Genomic DNA, 23126 nt, shown 5'->3' on the forward strand with positions numbered 1-23126 from the left:
ACTTGGCTCCCATCATCTCTACCAACAGAAAACATGGGCCAGGAGAGTTATGATGCTTTATCAGCATTGCTTTGGCTTGGCTCTTAAAATTAAAATTCTAGGAGTAGAATTTTACTGAGAATTAGATAAAACTCACAGATGGAAAAGATAAGTGTGTTAGGGACTCTTGGGAACATTGGACTCTCTTAAAATTAAACATGAAAAAATCAGACCTCTTGGTTGAAAATTGGCTCAGAAAACATGAGGGTCAAATAGTACAGTGGATTTGTTCTCCAAAAATCTCCCAGGCCCAGAGTATTTCCATTCTAGCAAATACCTCTCTATGCGACTGCAGCCATATACAGTGGTATCTCAGATTAAGAACTTAATTCGTTCTGGAGGTCTGTTCTTAACCTGAAACTGTTCTTAACCTGAAGCACCACTTTAGCTAATGGGGCCTCTGCTGCTGCTGCACCGCCGCTGAACGATTTCTGTTCTCATCCTGAAGCAAGGTTCTTAACCCGAGGTACTATTTCTGGGTTAGCGGAGTCTGTAACCTGAAGCGTATGTAACTTGAAGCATCTGTAACCCAAGGTACCACTGTATATAAATAGTGATTCAATTTATCTAAATTCCTGATTGTCTGATTAAACTGTAAAGCATTTACACCTTTTCGCTTTCTCTATTGCTTTGCATCACATTCTGGATGCAGCAAATGTACACACAAAGTTCCATTGCAACTTCAAAGGGAAAAGCAGTCACTGAAGTCTCCCCAGGCACAAACACCCAGGCAGTATCGCTCACACTTCTCCCTTTCTCGCAAACACCTAGTGTGCATGCTGATTCTTACTTTCCATTGGCTGCAAGAGTTGCAGGAGCTGCTCCATATATTGTTCCATGAAGAACAAGTTCAGAAACCACATTGCTTTCTGGCTGTTTCTCTATAGGGTTGTTAACCTTCTTGTTCCAGACATGCCCCTGTGCTCTTGCAAGCTCCATGATGGACAGCTATGCAACACATGAAGTGTTCTTAGCGTGGAGCTGGTATAATGAAGGACGTGAGTGGCGCTGTGGGTTAAACCACAGAGCCTAGGACTTGCCGATCAGAAGGTCAGCGGTTTGAATCCCCGTGAGAGGGTGAGCTCCCATTGCTCAGTCCCAGCTCCTGCAAACATAGCAGTTCAAAAGCACATCAAAGTGCTAGTAGATAAATAGGTACCACTCCGGCGGGAAGGGAAACGGCGTATCTGTGCCCTGCGCTGGTTCGCCAGAAAGTGGCTTAGTCATGCTGGCCACATGACCCGGAAGCTGTACACTGGCTCCCTCGGCCAGTAATGCGAGATGAGCGCCACAAACCCCAGAGTCATCCGTGACTGGACTTAGCAGTCAGGGGTCCCTTTACCTTTACACATGCCACTCTGCTACCTGGTGAGTTCAAGGCACAGGAGCCCTGCTGGGGAAAGTGATTGGCAACTCCACAACATGTGGCTTTCTCTTTCAGGATTTCCTCCAGCTCCAGTTTCTCTCCACTAAAAATTGGCATGTGTTATTCCGTTCTTGTTAAGGATTGGTAGATAGGGATCCCTTTCCCCTTCCACCCAAGCAGGATCTGACTTCACAGGAAAGGATTCTTGATGGGGACAGGCAGGGAGCTTGCTGTGCTGTTTAGAGTTGGCCCATCCTCTCTGCTCACTCTGGCATTCTGTACTGCAGTGGTGGAGAACCAGTTGCTCAACTACAATTCCCAGCACCCCTGACTATTAGCTATGCTGGCTGGGGCTGATGGGAGTTCTAGTCCAGCAGCATCTGGAGGGCCACAGGTTAGCACCCCTGCTGCAATGTCAAAGAACAGGCCTCTTGGCATGTGAAAGCAGGGTGGTAGTAGCTGCTGGTGGTATATGAAGCAACTGTCTGGGATGAGGATAAAAAGAACAAAGAGGAGCAATGTGTCCTGCTGGGATGCTGGCCTATCAAGAAAACAGAAGGTGGTGGGATGAGTCAAATGGGTTGCCAGAGTCTAGATGGCCCATAGAGGAGCCAGACTAATCATTCAGGCAGAGGTCCTCTTGACTGCTTCTTTGTTTTTCACCTCCCAAGCTGAGCACACATTGGATACAGCAGCTGTTCTGTTAGCATAGCAGCAGCAGCATATCTCCAGTCTCTGGGCAACAAGAGGATAGAATTGCTCTGCCCATCATCACCTCCCTTACAAAGCTATTATAGGGCAAACACAAGCAAGATTACAAAACATTTTGCATATTGAATGTGCTATACAAACAATGATAAGTGGGAATAGATTGAGATCCTGGTTAAGATGGCTCTGGCTGCCTTTCAAAATGCAGGATATTCTAACAACAACTGCTTGCTCATATGTTTTAATGCTCCCTCTGGTACCATGGAGGCACTTGAAGAGTAACCGGCATAATAGACTTTTACGTTTGGAGTTATACGGTCCTGGGGAAACTTGGCAATCATAATTGCTAAAGTAAACAGTAGCTCCTGGCAATCACCTCTGCCCCTCCTGCTAATTCCCATCTGTTGTCTCAAGAAATGGCAAGAGGAACTTCACTGAGTTATTGTTTATATTGTTCTTTCCAGGGGCTGGATGGGTAATCCCAAACCTGATAAGATACTGCAGCTAACTAGAAGCCAGGCAGTAGCCAGAATCTGATGCTCCTTAGGTGCTTCTCAGAGATTGAACAAAAGTGTTGAAGAACAAAGAAGTCCATAGCCCAGTGGCCAAGCACATTACATATATACACATATTTAATACTAGTTGCTGCTGTTGTTATATATTTATTTATACTCCACCATTCCCCCCGACAGGGGTTCGAGGCTGTTAAAAGTGGGGAAATTCTTTTTTAAGAGGTATGTTGTGATCTGCCAGGGAAATTTGGCTTTTGAAATTTATGTTGCGGTTTTATTTGGGTCTGAGTGAACTTCTGCTGATGTTACTTTGTGTTGCTTTCATACCGTCAAACATTTGTTTTGTGATGACTAGGAATCTGGATCTGCATATATCTCCCAGATCTGGCATTTACATTTAATAAAGAGCATCAAGTAAGGGCTTACCACACTTCCTCTTGTCGCAGCGCTTTAGCACTCAATTGGAGCAAACAGCAATTTGGGTTTGCTCCGATTTAGCACTAAAGAGTGGATTTTCCCTGGGAAAAGAGTGGCTCAAGCAGAAAACCACTTGGACCTTTGCTTTCTAGGCATGGGACAAGTGCAAGCCCTGCAAGAGGTAAAATCTCCGCTTGATACCTTGGAGAGCTGCTGATAGAGTATGCAACGGTACACTAGATTTGATGAACTCATAGCCTGTCTCAGTATAACACAGATACAAAAAGCTATAAGCATTGACTCTCTGATTCAGTATCAATGGCAGCCATATCAATATGAATTAACAAGTTGTACAATTAAACAGCCTGTTCAAACAAGTAAACTGCAGGATTAAATTCAAAAGTTGCAGAATCACAAACATATTATTTCTACAGTGATATGCGGAGGTTTGCTCTGTCAGTCTATTTCAGTTCTTTGCCATTAGAAGAACTAGAGCAAAATTCACATTTAAGTTTATTACTGCATTGGTACTGCAAACTTTCACACTGTCAGTTGACTTGTAATGCCAAACCATGATTTAGTGTTACATTAGTGAGCCTTGGGCTCACAAACTTCCTCCCCTCCCCTCCCCACCCCTCCTCTTATTTTACCCTAGGAAATCAACACATTCATATTTTCTAACACCCCTGGCACCTGCCCCCCAAACTCCCACATACTAAAGGGCTCTGGTGGTCAGGTATCCTGATGAAAGTCTGGTTGTATGTACGTCACTCGCAAGGCACAAAGAAAAACATATTCATCAGTAAGTCACAGCCTTGCTTCTTTGCGTCAAGATCTCATATGGAAGACACTTTTTTTTTAAGAGAAAGAAACATGTACGTGACTATGGATGCGTCTCTGGTGCACAGAAGTACTGCCGCATTCTCTGGACTACCTGAATTATTTATTATTGCGTTGAGCTTGATTCTGTAAGCAAGGGCCTTCTGTAACAGATGGATAGTAGGCCGAGAAAATGATGTGCACGTGATACATTTAAACATCTGTGTTCATTATGCAAAAATATGAATGTAGAATGTAGCTTGATAAAAAGGGAAGGATAAGAAGAAGAGGAGTTTGGATTTGATATCCCGCATTATCACTACCCTAAGGAGTTTCAAAGCAGCTAACAATCTCCTTTCCCTTCCTCCCCCACAACAAACACTCAGTGAGGTGAGTGGGGCTGAGAGACTTCAAGGAAGTGTGACTAGCCCAAGGTCACCCCGCAGCTGCATGTGGACGAGACTACCGCTCTTAACCACTACACCACACTAAGCAAGTTAACAAGGTGAGGAAAGAAAGAAAGAAAGAAAGAAAGAAAGAAAGAAAGAAAGAAAGAAAGAGCTAAGCTGCTTTTGGGCTATAAGCTGGGATATATTGTACAATTTAAAATAAACAAATAACCTAGACATTTGCTACAACAATAAAGCAGGGAGATAAGTGTGTTTGCCCCTACTGTTGGCTTGGGGCAACTGCTTGGTATTCCTGCTGGATCAGGTCATTAATCCAGAATCCTGTTCTCACAGAGGCCAGCCAAATGCCTGTAGGAAACCCCTGAAGCAGGGTCTGAGCACAACAGCCTTCTCTCCTTCTGTGGTTCCTAGCAATTGGTAATTGGTATACTTCTACCATGCTGGAGGAGACTCTTGAGAGTCCCATGGACTGCGAGAAGATCAAACCTATCCATTCTTAAGGAAATCAGCCCTGAGTGCTCACTGGAAGGACAGATCATGAAGCTGAGGCTCCAATACTTTGGCCACCTCATGAGATGAGAAGACTCCCTGGAAAAGACCCTGATGTTGGGCACATGGAGAAGGGGACGACAGAGGACAAGATGGTTGGAAAGTGTTCTCGAAGCTACCAGCATGAGTTTGACTAAACTGCAGGAGGCAGTGGAAGACAGAAGTGCCTGGCGTGCTCTGGTCCATGGGGTCACGAAGAGTTGGACACGACTAAATGACTAAACAACAGCAACCATGCACTGCAAGAAGTAGTACTTCTTTTTATCTGTCCCGAATCTTCCAACACTCAACAAGTGGGAGAGGAAGAAAAACTCTTCTCTATCCATTCTCTCTATGCCATGAATAAGGTTATAAACTTATATGATGTCCCCTCTTACTCTCCTTACTCTCTAAACTAAAATGTCTCAAAGGCTGCAACCTTTCCTTACAGGAGAGTTTCTGGCCTTGAAGATTGAGTTTGGGTAGGGGGGGCGGTTGCTAACGTCATCAGGTTTGGTGCTATTTTTGGATGTTTGACGATAAATGAGCTTTATGCTCTGCTATATTTTGCTGTATGGTAAATGAACTGTTAAATTGCTGGGTTTTGTTCTATTGTGTTGCAGTGAAAGTGATAGCTTTTAATACGCATCCATATTGTACTACTTTATTTAGACTATTCTGATTTGTTCATGAACCACTTTGAACACAGATATATTTTTTTTAGAAAATGCAGTATTTGTGTGAAACACATTATATAAATACGTTGACTATGACTTAGTCACCATCCCCATCTAGAAATTTGTTTTATGCATAGTAGCTGAAATCACCAATACTGAAATTCTTAGATAACTTAGCAAAGGGGCAGAAGCAAGCAGAGACACAATCACTTGTTAGTTTAACTGATGTGTGTGCACGTGCTGATACACCAGCAGTTTTGGAGCTTGGTTAAAAAAGCAGATCCTGAGGTTTGGTTCCAGTGCAGAATGTGAAAAAAGCCTGGTCCTGATGAACTATTTTTGCCTGGCGGTCACCAACGTGTTTCAAGATCTTCTGAGGAGTAGCATGAAGGCAAGAGTGACAGAGATGACATGGGAAAGTACTGTAGCTGACGTCTTTGATAGTGACATCAGACTCCTGGATGGGCTCCAGCAGGGTCTGGCCCTACCCCAGTGATAACAACTTGTAATCTTTTGGCTTGTTAGAAAATGTTATGCGACATTTTCACAGCCACATTTCCAGATGTTCAGACTCCCTTGCTTGTACGAAAGCAGCATGCCTTACTCTTACCACAAGCCTGGCTTAGAAGCCAGCTCAGCTTGTAGTCGTTGTCAATGGAAGACTCCTAGCATGAGGTCATCCATTTTGTGTTCCCAGGCCTCTTGTGCTAAACATTGCCCACATTTTGCACTAAAGGCTGTTTTCTTTATTTATAGCAACGGAAAAGCTTAACAAAAGCCTCCTGGGAAAAGTTTGCCAAACCAAAACTAAATGCTGTATTGAGACACCTTGAACAGAACTGGGTTCAGGCTAGAGGGAGGGTGCTCAACTGTTTTATAGTGATCCTGATGTAAATAGTACTTGGAGGTGTTTTGGATTTATTATGAAAAATGGGTGTGGGTGCAAGAAAAAATAACAGTATAAAAAAGAATTCCCTGGATGCCAAGATCCGGGTGGAAAAACTCCAGCAGAAATTTAAAAAGGGGGACAGGCGACAAGAGTGTACAGTGGTACCTCTGGTTACGTACTTAATTTGTACTGGAGGTCCATTCTTAACCTGAAACTGTTCTTAACCTGAAGACCACTTTAGCTAATGGGGCCTCCCGCTGCTGCTGTGCCGCCACAGCGCGATTTCTGTTCTCATCCTGAAGCAAAGTTCTTAACCCGAGGTACTATTTCTGTGTTAGCAGAGTCTGTAACCTGAAGTGTATGTAACCTGAAGCGTATGTAACCCGAGGTACCACTGTAATTTAAAAGTGGTTTCATTCTCTACTCCCAAGCTGTTTGTGCCTCACCATAATATTTCTCCATGCCAGTCTAGAAGGAAGCACTCACTTAGGAAAAAATGTTCTGGCTTATTATAACTTTGTTTAACATTAAAGCTAAACATTTACACTAAGCAGAGTGCAACTACAAATGCATTCTTTTATTATTGCCATTCCAAAAAAAAAAAAGTTTCCCATGTTCCAAGAGAAAGACAATATAATCGTAACCAATTCCACTTTCTAACTCTGTATACAGCAAAGATGTTTTTTAAAAGTTTATCTGCAAGTTCAAAATCTACATTCACCTTATACATTTTCCAGGTAGAAGAATGGAGATGTATCACATGTCAGAGACACTCAAGGTCCAATTTTTAAAAGAAATATCCCCCTAGGGTATTCTTGGCTTTTTCTTTAAAAATTCATTCTCTGAAGTATCAGATTTCTAGAGCGAGAGCTGAAGCACTGAACAAAACATTTGATACAAGCTAAACAAAGGATTTTATTTCACTATCTTTGCTCTCAGATAGATTCCTGTGTTCATGGTTTAATAAATAGCTTATCTAACTGATCACCATTATAAGCCTAAGGAAGTGAGTTCTATAAAATATGGATGATCAGGAAACCATGGTAACTACAGTTCAGATCTGAACAGAACTTTAGTTGGGTTTGGGGGGGCATCATTGCGTTAGAAAGAAAGTGTAAGTTATTTTAACAATTTTGTCATCTTATATTACAGTGACCAGATGAGGACAGGAGCCCTATAGCTTTAATAGGTGCATAGAAGAGGGAATTTAATCAAGTGTGGGTTGTCATGCAAGCTCTGCTTGGTGAAACCCCCTCTTTTGCAAAACCATTAAAGATGCAGAAGCCCTTTCCTCCTTTGCATCTGGCCAACCTGACTCATCCAACTATGTGACAATAGTAATCTATGTTTGCTACATATCGCCTCCACAACCTGCTTTTGGGGGCAATGGTGTGTAATTGTTTCCACCCTGATAAGTCATTCTGAATTGGGCTTCCTCCCAGGTAAGCAGGGTTAGAACTGCAGCCTTAAGGCTTCATTCTCTTTAACTGAAATCAAATAAATGAAATTTAAACATACTTCCCTTTATCACTGAACTGTGCCTTATGACTGTAGAAACTGTGAGTGTCACTCTCCGAGGTCTTTTTCAGGATCCTTTTTTCCATTTAATAGGAATTGTTATTCTTTGGGGAACAGCCTGGCTCCAGTCTTGTAACAACTTACATTTGTCTTGATAAGCCTACTGCACCCTGTTCTACTTCTCTAGTTCAGAGGTGGAGAACCTATAGCTTTCAAAATGTTGTTGGGACTCCATTTCCCAACAGGTAGAGCCAGCATGGCCAGGGGTGGAGGATGAAGGGAGATGTAGTCCAACTACACTTGGACAACCAGAGGTTGTTCTTCATCTCTGCTTTAGATCTCCATCCCTGCTTACAGAATCAGGATTCAAAATGACCTTAACGAACTGGAGAACTAGGTGCAAACAAAATGAATTTCAATAGGGACAAATGTCAGGTTCTACACTTAGACAGGAAGATCAGCTGCACAAATATAAAATGGGGACACCTGGCTTGCCAGCTGTACATGTGAAAAGGATCTAGAGGTGTTAGCAGACCACAAGCTTAACATGAATCAACAGTGTGATGCAGCAGCAAAAAAAAGCTAATGCTATTCTAGTCTGCACCAACAGAAGTACAGTGACCAGATCCAGGGAAGTTTTCTCCAGCTCCAGAGACTAGGAACTTAACCAATGGCTTCAGGTTTAAGAGTTTCTGACTAAACATCAGGAAGAACTTTTCGATGGTAAGAGCTGTTCAACCATGGAATGGACTCCCTCGGAAGGTGGTGGACTCTCCTTCCGTGGAGGTTTTTATACAGAGGTTGGGTGGTCATCTGTCATGGATGCTACAGTTGAGATTCCTGTATTGCAGGGGGCTGTGCCAGATGACCCTTGGGGTTCCTTCCAACTCTATAATTCTATGAACCGTTGAGCTGGGAAAGACCTGTTTCTGTTACCATGGAAAGAAAGCTGCTGACAATTGACAGTATTGAGCTAGATGGACACAAGGTCTGACTCACTATTAGGCAGCTTCCTATGCTCACACATAATTGATGCCTGAGGCTAAAAACAAGAAGTCAGCTCTGCGGAGACACATCAAAGCACTTGATTACACACACATTCAACACAGCATTGCTAAGTGCTTTCCAGCAATCCTGCTTTCCAACTGTGAACTGTTTCCTTTTGAATGGACACTGGGTCGTGAAGAGGAAGCGACATAAAAATGGTTGTTGACAAAGAAACAGCCTATGCAATGTGTAAAAGCCAGCTGTTTCCTCCCAAGGCAGCCTATACATCTGAGCACCAAATGCCATTATTGAAGCCGGTTTCATCATTACCTAATAGGAAATACAATTTTAGATTGCAAATGATATCACTCAAGAGTTGTGACATGAGATTGAAATGTATCATTTCTTTTAGTCATTAAGCTAGGGAAGAAAAAGAGAGATAAAATTGTTGGTTTTAGTTTTCAGTTGCCACAAAACAATGAAGGTTTAAAAACACCAGGGCAAAAAATCTCATGTCCTGGCCAATCAATATATCTGCAACTAACATGCATTCATATGAGACAAAAGACAGAAAGGTTGGGCACCATTGTAGGGGTTATTTAAATTTGCCTTAATTAAGAACTATGCACACACATTTAATGTCATTACCAAACAAAGTGTGAGGGGAAGGGGTGTCCCCAAATTTTCTTCAAATTTTGTTTGTAGAAAAAGAAGTTTTATTTCTCTCTGTAATGGACAGAGGTAGCCTTGGGAGGGATGATAATAATCACATGAAGAAGCAGTTCTGAGCTGGGGAACGCAGCTTGTGTTCTCTCTATGCATCAACATCTCCTTCAGACAGGCTTCCTATTTACTGGCAGTGAGCTGAATCCGGACTAAGTCTCTAATTATGAGCAGACCCACTGAAATAAGTGGGACTTATGATAGCCAATGGGACCTAAGTAGGTCATGACTAATTTAAGTCCCATTGATTTCAATGGGCCATATCCAATACTGTAGCTCCACTGAAGTTCCATTGTACCCATGGAAGTTCCTTCTAACTTCCATGGGTACAATGAAACTTCCTATTCTTTTCCTTTGGACCCTTCAGAGCAGTTGGGGGGGGCATACCGGTGTAGGGAGGTGAGAAAATGAAAGTCCTGCTGCACCAGAGGAACCTTGCTGGAATAGTACTGGATACAGCTCAGTGTTTCTAAGCGTGTCTGGATGCAACCCAATATTTACAGTATACAAGCCTTTCACACACGCACAGCAAAAATGAAAGCAGCATGCATGCATAAATCTTGTGTGTGTTTGTATTTAGGTTAACATCTAGTCTGTGTTGACTTGTTACTTTATTTTTCAGGGTATATTATTGTTTTCATTCAATGCCATCATCAGGCTGGATACACGTTCCATTCACAGAAGGACCCCTTCTGTGAATGAGAGGATTTGAGATCTGTCAGAGGCTCATAGGAAGAGAGGAGGCAATTTTCTGAAGTTCCCCCACTTGCTGCAGCCTCCTGCACCTCCATCCTTACAAAGCAGTTTAGGGGAGATGGCCCCACTTCGGTGAGTAGGCGTGTTCCACAAAAAGAGTTCTTATAATGGATCTTTGGATCCAGTCCAATAGGGAAAAGACCTGTCTCAGAGAGATTAGAATCTAAAGTTTGACAATGGAGAGAGAAAAGAGGTAAGTGGCTATAGAACAGGCAAAGGATGAATGTGAACAAATGCAGTTAAGTTACACATACTTAGGATATGTTAGGGTTGGAGATGTCTCCTGTATCTCCTGGAATCATGGAGCTCAGTGTATAGTTTTGTTAGGTATTGCTGAATCACACTGGCAAATATTTAACCAAGTATGCTCCTCCCTGTATGGTTTCAAACATCTAAGAGAAAGTGAGAGATAAGAGCTGGCAATCAACAAGATGAAAGTAACCCTTTTGCTATGTTGACCTTGGGTGAAAAATGCCATAGACCATTTATTTTCCCCACACAGGCAAAAATAAAAATAAAAAATAAAAAATCAAGCTTTGCACATTGCAACAGTGAGATATTTAAAACCAGACTGAATAAAGCACATGAAAAAGGCCTGAAAGGAACAATATCATAATGGCAGCTGGATTCACTTAGCCAGCACTAATGCACAGAAAGGAGGAAAAGGCATACATGTACATGCATTTGGCCTGAGGCTGTGGATGGGTTTTGATCACCCATTCTCAATACACATCTGGAAGATCAGGTTAAACATTGCAAATGAAAGCACTCTTGGATGAGTCCAGTCAGCCAATATCGATTTGATATATCAGAGAACCTGAGTCTGGGAAATCAAAGAGCATCCTCCAGAGAGTTGGAATGGGGGGGAAAGAGGATCAGAAGCCCTAATTAAGTCATTGCAGCGTTCATTAATTCATCTAGAAGCAAGGAACATTTTTCAACAGAACACAGCAAATCTCATGTTAGTATTGCACAACCCCATTCTGACTGGCAGTAGTCTAGCAATCTGTGTAAGTACTAAATCAGAATCTTTCTGCTGCCATGGAATTTTGAAAACGAAACATTTCATTTTGCTAAAAGATCAAGTTTCTGGTCCTCATGGTTACACGGAAATATTTAAAAGATGAATACAATTCTGCACTCTTATTTTCCTAGGTCCCACTTTTTTTTTTATCCAGACCTCAAACACTGGAATTAAAATCCAAATTATGAAAACCACTTGGTAACAACTGAAAAATGCATGTAATTTAATCAAGCATTTGTATCTAATTTGCATTTATTAACAAGAGAATTTGACTTTAATATTCAAATGTTGCTTTTTTTAAAAAAAAAGTATAGCATACAAGTCTAGCAGGCATCACCGACCTTTTTTGGCGAGTGGGCACCTTTGGAATTTGAGAAGGTGCCACGAACACCAGTCACAAAATGATGCCATGGGGGTATGGCATAGCACAAATGGCTGCCACATCATCCACTATTATCACTTACAGAGTAGCTCTTTGCACCTCTCCTCAAAATGGGAGGGTGGGTGTCTAATCAAGGCACCAACAAGATGTGGACATGTTTAAGGGAGTGTCTCCAATACAGGAGAAGCAGAACTAGTGCAAACAAACTGAGCAGGAAGAGCAAATAAGTCTCTGGTGTAGTGCTGATTTCTGAAGGAACATTTACTACAATCTTTTGCAGGTGTCATAGGTGGTACTGGCAGAGCGCACTAGCACCCACAGGGTTTGCATTAGCAACCCCTGATCTAGATTCAGTTACTCAGTCTCTATAACTGAGGGTTGTTTGCTTGTTTTACACATGAAAAAATACTCGCTTTGAAGGATCTCAAACTGTAAACATTTTAAAAGTCAGTCCAACTGAGTATTAACATGCTTACTTCCAGGTAAGTGTAGATAAGAACACAACCTGATAGCACCCAGCGTGACACAGAACTGTCTCACAGTTATACCCAGATATGTGAATATCACCCACAATACTCGCTGTCTATGGCACAAACTACCAAAGAACTGAACAACTGTATGACATAATACCACCCTTTGTCCTCAATTGTTCACTTCTATGGCTGGCATTGCATCTTATATCATAACTGCTGAATATGTTATGCATTTTAGTTCTTAGAGCAAGGAGTAGACAGGTGATAGCCACTGGCTTCAATTGTTTTAAGGAGAGATCAGCTATATTCATGGAGAATAACTCTACCAGTAGTGATTTGCCAAGACTAATAGAACCTTCAAATTTAGTGGCAGTCTACCGGGGAAGCACAATAGGAGGAGCCAGCTATGGCCTTCAGGCTGTGTGGTTAGTGGGTTTTCTGGTTAGTCAATGTGTGAAGCAGAATGCTTGGCTAGATATACTTTTAGCCTAATAATCAAAAAAGCCCTTCCCTTACACCAGCAGTTTTCAATTTAAGAGAACGTCTGCTGAAACACTGGTGGTAATACCAGCCCAATACATTTTGCTGTCTGGAGCAAAGCTGAGCTTTAAAATGGACAAGATTACAAGTAGATCCTGGTTAACTTGGCAAACTGAACCTTGTGAAAAAATAATGTCATTTAAGGTTGAATTCACAAAAAGCAAGCTGCACATCTGATAGGCTACTTCTACAGGGTCCTTGGCAGAAATATGGAGAAGGATGCCAATACTAATAATGCTCTTTATATCCACTCTTGTGCATGACTTGGCTGTCAGGTAGAGCAGTGTTTCCCAAACGTTTTTGGGCAACGGCACACCTGTTTACTGAAAAAAAATCTCGCGGCACACCACCATTAAAGCCCCGCCCCGTGACGTCAGCGCGCAGCGTCACGCCGGGAGGGACGCAGAAAAGTGAAAGTTTTTCCCCTCGGCAGCTCCTCTCAGCTGCGCTCAATCCGCCTCGGAGCGCAGGAGCGATGCCTCTCTCTGGCTCTCCCTCCGCGCAGGCTGAGGGAGGGAGGGAGGGGCGCGTGTGACCCGTCTCTGCTGGGAGACCAAACCCAGCGAGGCAGAGTCGCGCGGAGGCGCCCAGGCAGCGCTGCCGGCTGCGAGGAGGAGCGCCAGGCAGCAGCAGGAGGCGCGGCCTCTCCTCGCCGCCGCCGCCCCGCCTCTCGCCGCCCGACTCGCCCGCCTCCCTCCAGGTATCTCGCGGCACACCAGCCGATGTCTCACGGCACACTCGTGTGCCGCGGAACACCGGTTGGGAAACACTGAGGTAGAGGACTGATGCAAGACCTGCCTTTCTGTCCTTCTCCAAGGCTGTGATTACTCTTTACCTCATCTACTATTTCACTTCTGTTCAAAACGGATAATGACAGCATGACAAAGTTTAGTGTTGATATCTGTAGGATTAATCAAATTCCCTTGATACCTGTCAGTGAACAGTTGGAAGGGGAAAGCTATTCTCTGGTGCTCAGTTACCAGCTTGTGTTCAGTAGTCAAAGCTGGTGGGAAATTGTAGGTATGGAACATCAGCAAAATAGTATACAGCTCCAGCAAAACATTTCGCCCACATCCAAAACAGAGTTTGGAGTTCCATGAAAATATGCAACATGGCATTAAGGCAATTGTTTCATCCGTGAAATTATTTCTGCTTGCATCTCTCCCCCCCCCCCCAAGCATGTCTCCTAAATCTGTTCTAGGGGTTCCCCCAACCCTCTGGAGAAGATTTTGGGAGGCTGTTGGGAGAGCACAGGGTTGGGAAAACATGAAAGTCCTACTGCCCATAAATCCCTGCACTGATTAGCAGAATATCACCCTATGAGAATTAACCTAAAGTATATAGTCCTTACCTACTGGCAAGGATAGGATAACAGATTTACCACCCTTGGTACCTTCAAATATTGGGGCCACTAGATCTGAAAGCATATATGCCCCTCAGTTAGTCCCATGTCGCAGTGACTAACATTTTCATCCTCTTTGGATCTTTTCACTGAGGTTTGTCCTGCAGTGACTATGTCTGTGTCCTGGCCTGCACCGCACAGGAGCACAACCAGCACTGCACATTGATTGAGCTGGCTCAGCTAAAGAGAAGAAACCGAGGGTTCATGTACGGTCACTGCCTTGGATCTCTAATGAGAAAGTCAAGCAACGAATTTTGCCAATAAAGCGTAACAGAGAAAATGGGACACCCACCTAGGAAAAATTCAAGGTCCTTAAACAGCTATTCCAAAATGCTCTGGGAAGAAATGCCCTAACCACTGTCTTTCTGCGGGCTTGGATTTGCACCTACCAGTCTCCCCATTAACACAGGTGCACCCACAAGACTTCATCCCCATCCCAATGTTTTCCTGGACCTCTCCCCGCTACATGCAGGTGTTTCTCCATCCTGATCATTTCAGACTTTCCAAGGATTTTAAAAAAAACACCTGTATTAAAAGCATGGAAGGTTCAGGGCAACACTGGAATGGGGAGGGCATCATGTGGACGTCCCTAAATTAATGGGAAGATAGGAAAGTTGCAAGTCTACCTTTTGCTCCAATGTGCAAAAGCCCTCTAAGGCTCAGGTCAGGGGCAGGAGAATGTAAGCAGTCTTCCAGAATAGCAGAACTGAATGTTTATGAGGAACTGAGGGACACCCCTGCCAAATGTGCATCCAGGTCAAAATAATAAGTTGGGTCAGACAAGCCCAGATGGCTCAAAATAACACAACATGTGCCTCCTGCTCCACGGAAAGGGCAAAAAATGGTCAGCCAATTTGACCAGAGGGCAACATTCTTGTGCATGAATAAACTGGGACTGCCATTATAGACTCAGGGCTGGAGAGGAGCTAAGCATCATCTAGTCTAGTTCATGTCTGTCCTGCACCAAACACTCCACCCAAATCCTAGCATGCTACCAATGCTCATCAAAAATGAGCAAGGATGTGGCAGAGGAACTTTGTTTGCAGCAGGATTATTTAAAACAGCCTGCAAAACTGATTTCAAATTGAAGAAGAGCTCTTTAAAAACAAAACAAAACAACACCCATATACTCATCCTGTGTGCTTTTCAGACCACCTGGGAAGGTGCAGCCTGTTCCAAACAGTGTCCTTATATAGGCTATGTTACACAACACTGCACCCGAGAGACACGATTGCGCCAAACTGAAATGCTTGCAAAAACCCCTATGCTCACCTTCTTCCTTGGTGGTAAAGGTGCTTCATAAAGTTCATCAGTGGGACACAGCACACACTCAGAAACCCTATCCCACCCACTTCACTTTCCAAATCATTTCTCTGGCTCTTTGCAAACCCAAACAGCCAGCCTTGTAAAATGCTTCAGGGATGACACCCATTGTCAGGACATGCAGCCTTGCCTTGGCAAAACTGGACATTAATGGCACCCCCCTCCCATGCAAGCATTATTCAGCCCCCATCTATGTACTCACATAATGCTTGGATGGGTTTCGCCTTTTTTCCACGTCCACCACATTAGCATCCAGCACGCTGTAGGACAGCATCTTCGTCCCCAGGAAAACCAGGAAATGCAAACAGAGTCCAGATGTATCCTTGTATTATGATGAGTGTGCTTATTCTTTCAGGATGGCTCCTTGGCGCTCAAGAAGGATTTCCTAGGAAGCTGGTGCCTTCCCTTCTCTCTCTCTCCCTTTTTTTCTTTTCTTCGTTGCTGGCACCAGAAGAGAAGCAAAACTTCCCCAAGCTTCAACAGAAGGAGATGTCCTTAAGTATATATATATGTGTGTATGTATGTATGCACCAATCTTGGAGAGCCTGGTCACACCGCTTACGATCCTCCCCTTGGCCCTGGGAGAGAGGAAAGGGCAGAAATGGTCTTCGGCCACTTTCAAAAGAGCTCGGCTCTGGTGGGACTAAGGGGGATTCCTTCTGGTCCAAGGCTGCGTTTATATGGATGGGAGGGAGTCTCTATTCAGTCCCCCCTTCCCCCTCCTAAAGGCGGATCAAGTTTTGCAGTCCCTGTACGGATCCCCGGCGCGGTGTCCCGCGTGCTCGTGTGTCTATATGCCTGCCTGCCTCCTTTTCCCTCGTCCCTACACCCGAGTCGCCGCTGAGCGGTTCTCTTCGGCCCCCGCTTCGTGCCCAACAGCGGCGGATCCTTGGCAACGCTCCTTGGTGCAGCTGCTGCAGCCGCCCCGGGGGAAGGAAGGAGGAGGCAGGCAGAAGGCGGCGGGCCGGCTCGGGCAGAGGCGAGCGAGCGGCTGGGCGCGAAGCTCCCTTCCCCTGCCTTCTCGGCTTCGCCTCCTGCTGCCGCGATCTGCACTCCGCGCCGAACAAGGCGAGGGGCTGGAGGAGGAGGAGGAGGGGGCGGCCGGTCGGTCGGGAGGCAGGAGGGCTGGGCTCTGCTTGCCGCCCGCGGAGGGGAGGAGGGGGCCCGGTCTTCCCCCGGACAGGAGATCCGAAAGGGGAGTGGGCGATCACCTCTCCACGCCCAAGCCCCGAGGGGGCGCTGGGCGGCCGAGGAAGCTTGGCCCGAGCGGCTCCACCCCCTTCAGAAATAACGACTTTGCGAGCCGCTGCGGGGTGGGGAGAAGTTCCCCGGGGACGGGCGAGAAAAGAAAGGCAGAGGAGATCTCCTCGAGAAACAGATCTCTCTAAGAAGACGGAACAACCGGCTCCCTTTGGGGACTGCTGTTCTTGGGCTGGAGGCAGGCGAGCGGAAGGGAGATTAGGGTGCAATCAACTTCCATTTACCTGGGAGTAAACCCGACTGAATTCTTTGGGGACTACTCCTATTAGAGGTGGTTAGGTTAGCAGCCCTAATAGGGGTCTGCAGTTGGGCCTGTATTGCCACTGCCCCCCCAATCCCCCCTCCCTTGTTGCTGGCATCCAACTGTCCCGGGAGCCTCCAGGGGTGAAGTCAAAGTTAGCAGCACCAATGTGACCTCCCTGGGGTGCAAGGCTGAGCAGTGTGTGGGCAGTCCTGGGCTGTTCAAATGACAAGACCCCTGTTTCAGTCTCGCTAATGTGGTCCAAACGGAAGCAGAGCAATGTTTGGCACCATCTTAGCTGCAAATGTTGCTGGAAGGAGACCTACAAGGTGCCATCCTACTGCTTTCGAAACTTCCACCTTTACTTGCATGTTAATTCACATTCCTAACATGGACTATTTAACTTGCTCATTGCTTGATTTGCACCCCTCTACCCCTTGTATAACTGCGGGAGGCAGTGGAAGACAGGAGTGTCTGGTGTGCTCTGGTCCATGGGGTCACGAAGAGTCGGACACGACTAAACGACTAAACAACAACAACAACCCCTTGTATAAATATGGTCTGAAGCCCAACATCAAAAAAACTAAGATCATGGCCACTGGTCCCATCACCTCCTGGCAAATAGAAGGGGAAGAAATGGAGGCAGTGAGAGATTTTACTTTCTTGGGTTCCGTGAACACTGCAGATGGTGAATAGCAGTCACGAAATTAAAAGATGCCTGCTTCTCGGGAGAAAAGCAATGACAAACCTAGACAGCATGTTAAAAAGCAGAGACATCACCTTGCCAACAAAGGTCCGCATAGTTTTAACTATGCTTTTCCCAATAGTGATGTATGGAAGTGAGAGCTGGACCATAAAGAAGGCTGATTGCCAAAGAATTGATGCTTTTGAATTATGGTGCTGGAGGAGACTCTTGAGAGTCCCATGGACTGCAAGAAGATCAAACCTATCTATTTTTAAGGAAATCAGTCCTGAGTGCTCACTGGAAGGAAAGATCCCAAAGCTGAGGCTCCAATACTTTGGCCACCTCATGAGAAGAGAAGACTCCCTGGAATGTTGGGAAAGATGGAGGGCACAAGGAGAAGGGGAGGAGAGAGAACGAGATGGTTGGACAGTGTTCTCGAAGCTACCAGCATGAATTTGACCAAACTGTGGGAAGCAGTGGAAGACAGGAGTGCCTGGCGTGCTCTGGTCCATGGGGTCACGAAGAGTCGGACACAACTAAACGACTAAACAACAACACCCCTTGTAGAAAGCAACTGGAATCTCAATATGTATTCCTTGTGGATTTCAGATGAGGCTGCCCAACAGAATGAGACAGCCCTCTGAAAACCACAAGTAGTAATAAAGGGGATTCATGTCTAATTGCCATATACTCTTTATTCTGATATCAACCTGCTAGCTATTCAGTAACAAGCTGGCTGCAACATAGCCAAAGTAACTTTCAGTGCTGCGGTGTCTTGTAGTTGAGAACAGAAAAAAAGGCTACTTTAGGATTTTCATGTTTTGCTTGGTTTTTTCAGAAGGCAAAGCATGTGTTAGTTCTGCTCCCACACCCAAATCAATCTTATTGTCTTTATCATCGTTAGTGGCTGGTGCCCAGTGGGGCTGGTAGGGCAGAGGGCAGGGAGGCCAGCAGCAGGTGGAGCCAGAGCCAATAGAGGTAGTGATACCTAATTTCAATCTTACCCTCCTCCCTGTTGAGTTCTGCAAGGGCAACACCGAGACCAAGGAGGAGGAAGCTGACAGGCAATGCCATCCCCTAGACTAGTTGTTAGGTTAGAAGGCAGGCAGATGGGTAGGGGAGGGCTGGCTGAGGGCAGACTTAGGCTGGTGGGGCAGTGCCACATTCATCCTAATGGAACAGCTGCCACTGTAGCTCAGACGTCGATAATGAGTTGTGCTTGCAAGAGAATGAAAAAATCTCAAGCAGGGCACAATGTTACTAGGACTGAAGTGCTAAGGAATAATATGTTGTCTGCATGAAAAAAAGATGACCAACTCTTGCATATCATGCTGAGCAGGTGAAATTAACTTACAATAGCAGAAAAAGGAATTTACCATTTTAGTTCCAAAAGGTAAAATTACCAAAATGGTGCACAAGTGTAAGACTGGTGACACTTGGCTTCACAGCAATAAGCTCAGAAAAAAGGAACAAGGGCTTTTAGTAAGCTACTGTCTCTACACGAGCTAGCAATGCTATGCAAGTCTAGGGCATTGTTAGGTGATCTGGGGGAGCTGAGCCCTGGGTCTTTTGCACACTTCAGGTCTTCTGCCCTTTCCCTTCCCTCTGAAAGTAGACCTAAAATTACATACATGTATATAACTTAGGAAATAAAACTTTTGTGCAAATCTATGTCATGGACCTGTGCTTTGAATCCTTTTAAAGACCTAACGTCCTTGGCAACAGCTATAAGTTTACTACAATTTAAGCTGTGTCAACAAAAGCATGAAAAGCAATGGCACCACTCTATTCTGCTTTGGTCATACCTCACGTCAACTGTGTCCAGTCTAAGGAGGATACCAACAAACTAGGCCATGTCCAGAGAAGGGTGTCAAAGATGGTGAGGGACTTGGCGTCTGAGGAGGAGAGTTTGGAGGAGATGGGCATGTTTAGCCTGGAACAAAAGACAAATAAGAGTTATGATGCTCAAGGTGCATGATTCACAGGAGCAAGCTCAACAATCATGCTAATTCTATCAGGAGCACCCAAATAATAGGTCAGTTTGTATCTATTGGGTACTGTGATGTCGAACTCCACTCTATCCACTATCAACTTTATATTTACCTTTTATGGGCACTTGGCACTTCTGTGATACATATCAGTGAGTATACTGTGTGTGCAAATAAGTAAAGTGTTCCAGTTGATGCTAATTAGACATGCCCAATGACTGCCACAGAACTCCGCTGTATTCTGGAATCTTGCCATTCATGGTTTCTGGAAGGAGTCACGCATATAGATTAAAATATTACAATATCTTTTGGAATATACAGAAACTCAAGACTGACTTTGTGGGAGCCATTTCCCTGAGTGCAAATGTAATTTTCTTTAATTAGGTGACTTTAAACCCACTCTTCATTAAATCAATATCAGAATGGGGGACAACATGAAAAATAAACCCTTATACTGTATAAAACATTCATGTCTCACATTGAATATAACTGATCTGTAGAAAGGACTTTATGATCTGAAAATAGAGACCATGTATGTACTTTTGTAACCCAATAAAATATTCAACATGAAATATAAACAAAGCAATAAAAAAGCAAACCACCACAACATTAAATCAAATAATGGCACGAGCAGTCCTTACTTCATGGGATGACAGCATCAGTAACATACGCTGTTGGGTGCAAATACATTGCAGAAAATGGCATTGCAATTAGCAATAGGGTGGAATCCCACCCTACATAGGAAATATGTAGCAAGTATCACTGCCAACAGCCGAATTACTATGGCAAATTACAAACAAGGATATACAACTAGCAACAGTGATAATCACACATAGAATAATTTCTGCGGGGAGAAAATGATTACATGACCTATATTCAAACCTGTATAAAGAGACTTCAAGACACTGATTTTTATGTAGATGGCTCCTTTAGAATGCTTTCGGTGAAAAGCACTACAGAGAGTTGTGCAAATAAAGAGGGGGGTCATACCAAAATTTTCTCCCACATTTTTCTTCAATTAGAAAAGAAATTGTGTTTGAAAGGTATCTAAGGGGAGAGAAAGCTTGTGAAATTCTTGTGGGTAGGGTGCAAGTTTTTTATCCCTATGCTTTTGAGGTGGTCAAGGGATATTTGTGATTGTCCTTTTTTTAATTCAACAAAATAATCAGTGGTCCGCACTCTACAGACTTCCCAGGTGCCCAAGCTTCAGTTCAAGCTCAGTGGAAGACACCCTCCTATGCATTTCCCCCCCGATCAGGAACTGTGGGCATCCAGGGAGGCTGCAATGTGTTGGATAACAGTTTGCTGGAAAGAAAAACACACCTCGAGTCACCTTGCAACAATGTAACACCCTGCACTCATAAAAAGAGTACAGAAATTGCAATATGTCTAGATAAAAAGGCAGAAAATTAGAAGGCAGATGTTAAGCACAGTACTAGTCACAAACCATTACAGTATACATTAAAAAAATGTAAAAGTTGAGGGAAATGCTTTATACTAAAACTGGAGGCTGCTGCTGTCTTATGGATCACCCTGGGACATATACAATAGATTTCCACACTAGGTTTTATGTGATATTCACAGGATGCTTAGCATAGGTGAGGTTCCTTCTCATTGGTTCGTTCGTCGTTTAGTCGTTTAGTCGTGTCCGACTCTTCGTGACCCCATGGACCAGAGCACGCCAGGCACTTCTATCCTCCACTGCCTCCCGCAGTTTGATCAAACTCATGCTGGTAACTTCAAGAACACCATCCAACCATCTCATTCTCTGTCGTCCCCTTCTCCTTGTGCCCTCCATCTTTCCCAACATCAGGGTCTTTTCCAGGGAGTCTTCTCTTCTCATGAGGTGGCCAAAGTATTGGAGCCTCAGCTTCACGATCTGTCCTTCCAGTGAGCGCTCAGGGCTGATTTCCTTCAGAATGGAGAGGTTTGATCTTCTTGCAGTCCATGGGACTCTCAAGATTCTCCTCCAGCACCATAATTCAAAAGCATCAATTCTTCGGCGATCAGCCTTCTTTATGGTCCAGCTCTCACTTCCATACATCACTACTGGGAAAACCATGGCTTTTACTATACGGACCTTTGTTGGCAAGGTGATGTCTCTGCTTTTTAAGATGTTGTCTAGGTTTGCCATCGCCTTTCTCCCAAGGAGCAGGCGTCTTTTAATTTCGTGACTGCTGTCACCATCTGCACTGATCATGGAGCCCAAGAAAGTAAAATCTCTCACTGCCTCCATTTCTTCCCCTTCTATTTGCCAGGAGGTGATGGGCCCAGTGGCCATGATCTTCGTTTTTTTGATGTTGAGCTTCAGACCATATTTTGCGCTCTCCTCTTTCACCCTCATTAAAAGGTTCTTTAGTTCATCTTCACTTTCTGCCATCAAGGTTGTGTCATCTGCATATCTGAGGTTGTTGATGTTTCTTCCGGCAATCTTAATTCCGGCTTGGGATTCATCCAGCCCAGCCTTTCGCATGATGAATTCTGCATATAAGTTAAATAAGCAGGGAGACAATATACAGCCTTGCCGTACTCCTTTCCCAATTTGGAACCAATCAGTTGTTCCATATCCAGTTCTAACTGTAGCTTCTTGTCCCACATAGAGATTTGTCAAAGGCTTTTGCATAGTCAATGAAGCAGAAGTAGATGTCTTTCTGGAACTCTCTAGCTTTCTCCATTATCCAGCGCATGTTTGCAATTTGGTCTCTGGTTCCTCTGCCTCTTCTAAATCCAGCTTGCACTTCTGGGAGTTCTCGGTCCACATACTGCTTGAGCCTTCCTTGTAGAATTTTAAGCATAACCTTGCTAGCGTGTGAAATGAGTGCAATTGTGCGGTAGTTGGAGCATTCTTTGGCACTGCCTTTCTTTGGGATTGGGATGTAGACTGATCTTCTCCAATCCTCTGGCCACTGCTGAGTTTTCCAAACTTGCTGGCATATTGAGTGTAGCACCTTAACAGCATCATCTTTTAAAATTTTAAACAGTTCAGCTGGAATACCATCACTTCCACTGGCCTTGTTATTTGCAGTGCTTTCTAAGGCCCATTTGACTTCACTCTCCAGGATGTCTGGCTCAAGGTCAGCAACCACGCTACCTGGGGTGTATGAGACATCCATATCTTTCTGGTATAATTCCTCTGTGTATTCTTGCCACCTCTTCTTGATGTCTTCTGCTTCAGTTAGGTCTTTACCACTTTTGTCCTTTATTATGGTGATCTTTGTACGAAATGTTCCTTTCATATTTCCAATTTTCTTGAACAGATCTCTGGTTCTTCCCATTCTGTTGCTTTCCTCTATTTCTTTGCATTGCTCGTTTAAGAAGGCCTTCTTGTCTCTCCTTGCTATTCTTTGGAAATCTGCATTCAATTTCTTGTATCTTACATTATCTCCCTCGCATTTTGCTTGCCTTCTCTCCCCCGCTATTTGTAAGGCCTCATTGGTTATTGCATCACAATAACTCGTG

The 23126-nt window shown here is 44.3% G+C and overlaps 1 protein-coding gene across 4 annotated transcripts in view; it reads right to left on the minus strand.

The window, feature by feature from the left end:
• The window catches only part of SH3PXD2A (SH3 and PX domains 2A), a 248555-nt gene that overhangs the window by 224951 nt on the left and 478 nt on the right, over nt 1-23126 (minus strand). The window contains exons 2-4 of one of the 4 annotated variants that reach the window (XM_082225245.1): nt 19783-19932; nt 19485-19612; nt 15696-15934 (exon numbers count right to left, since the gene is read on the minus strand). In XM_082225245.1, coding sequence (XP_082081371.1) covers nt 15696-15767 — 72 coding nt within the window. In that variant the 5' untranslated portion in view covers nt 15768-15934; nt 19485-19612; nt 19783-19932. Of the gene's footprint in view, nt 1-15695; nt 19317-19484; nt 19613-19782; nt 19933-23126 lie in introns of those variants that run through there. The other 3 variants (XM_082225238.1, XM_082225249.1, XM_082225248.1) reach the window with 3 other exon arrangements.

This window comes from Podarcis vaucheri (assembly GCF_965113315.1).
Source record: "Podarcis vaucheri genome assembly, chromosome: 5".
NCBI lineage: Eukaryota > Metazoa > Chordata > Lepidosauria > Squamata > Lacertidae > Podarcis > Podarcis vaucheri.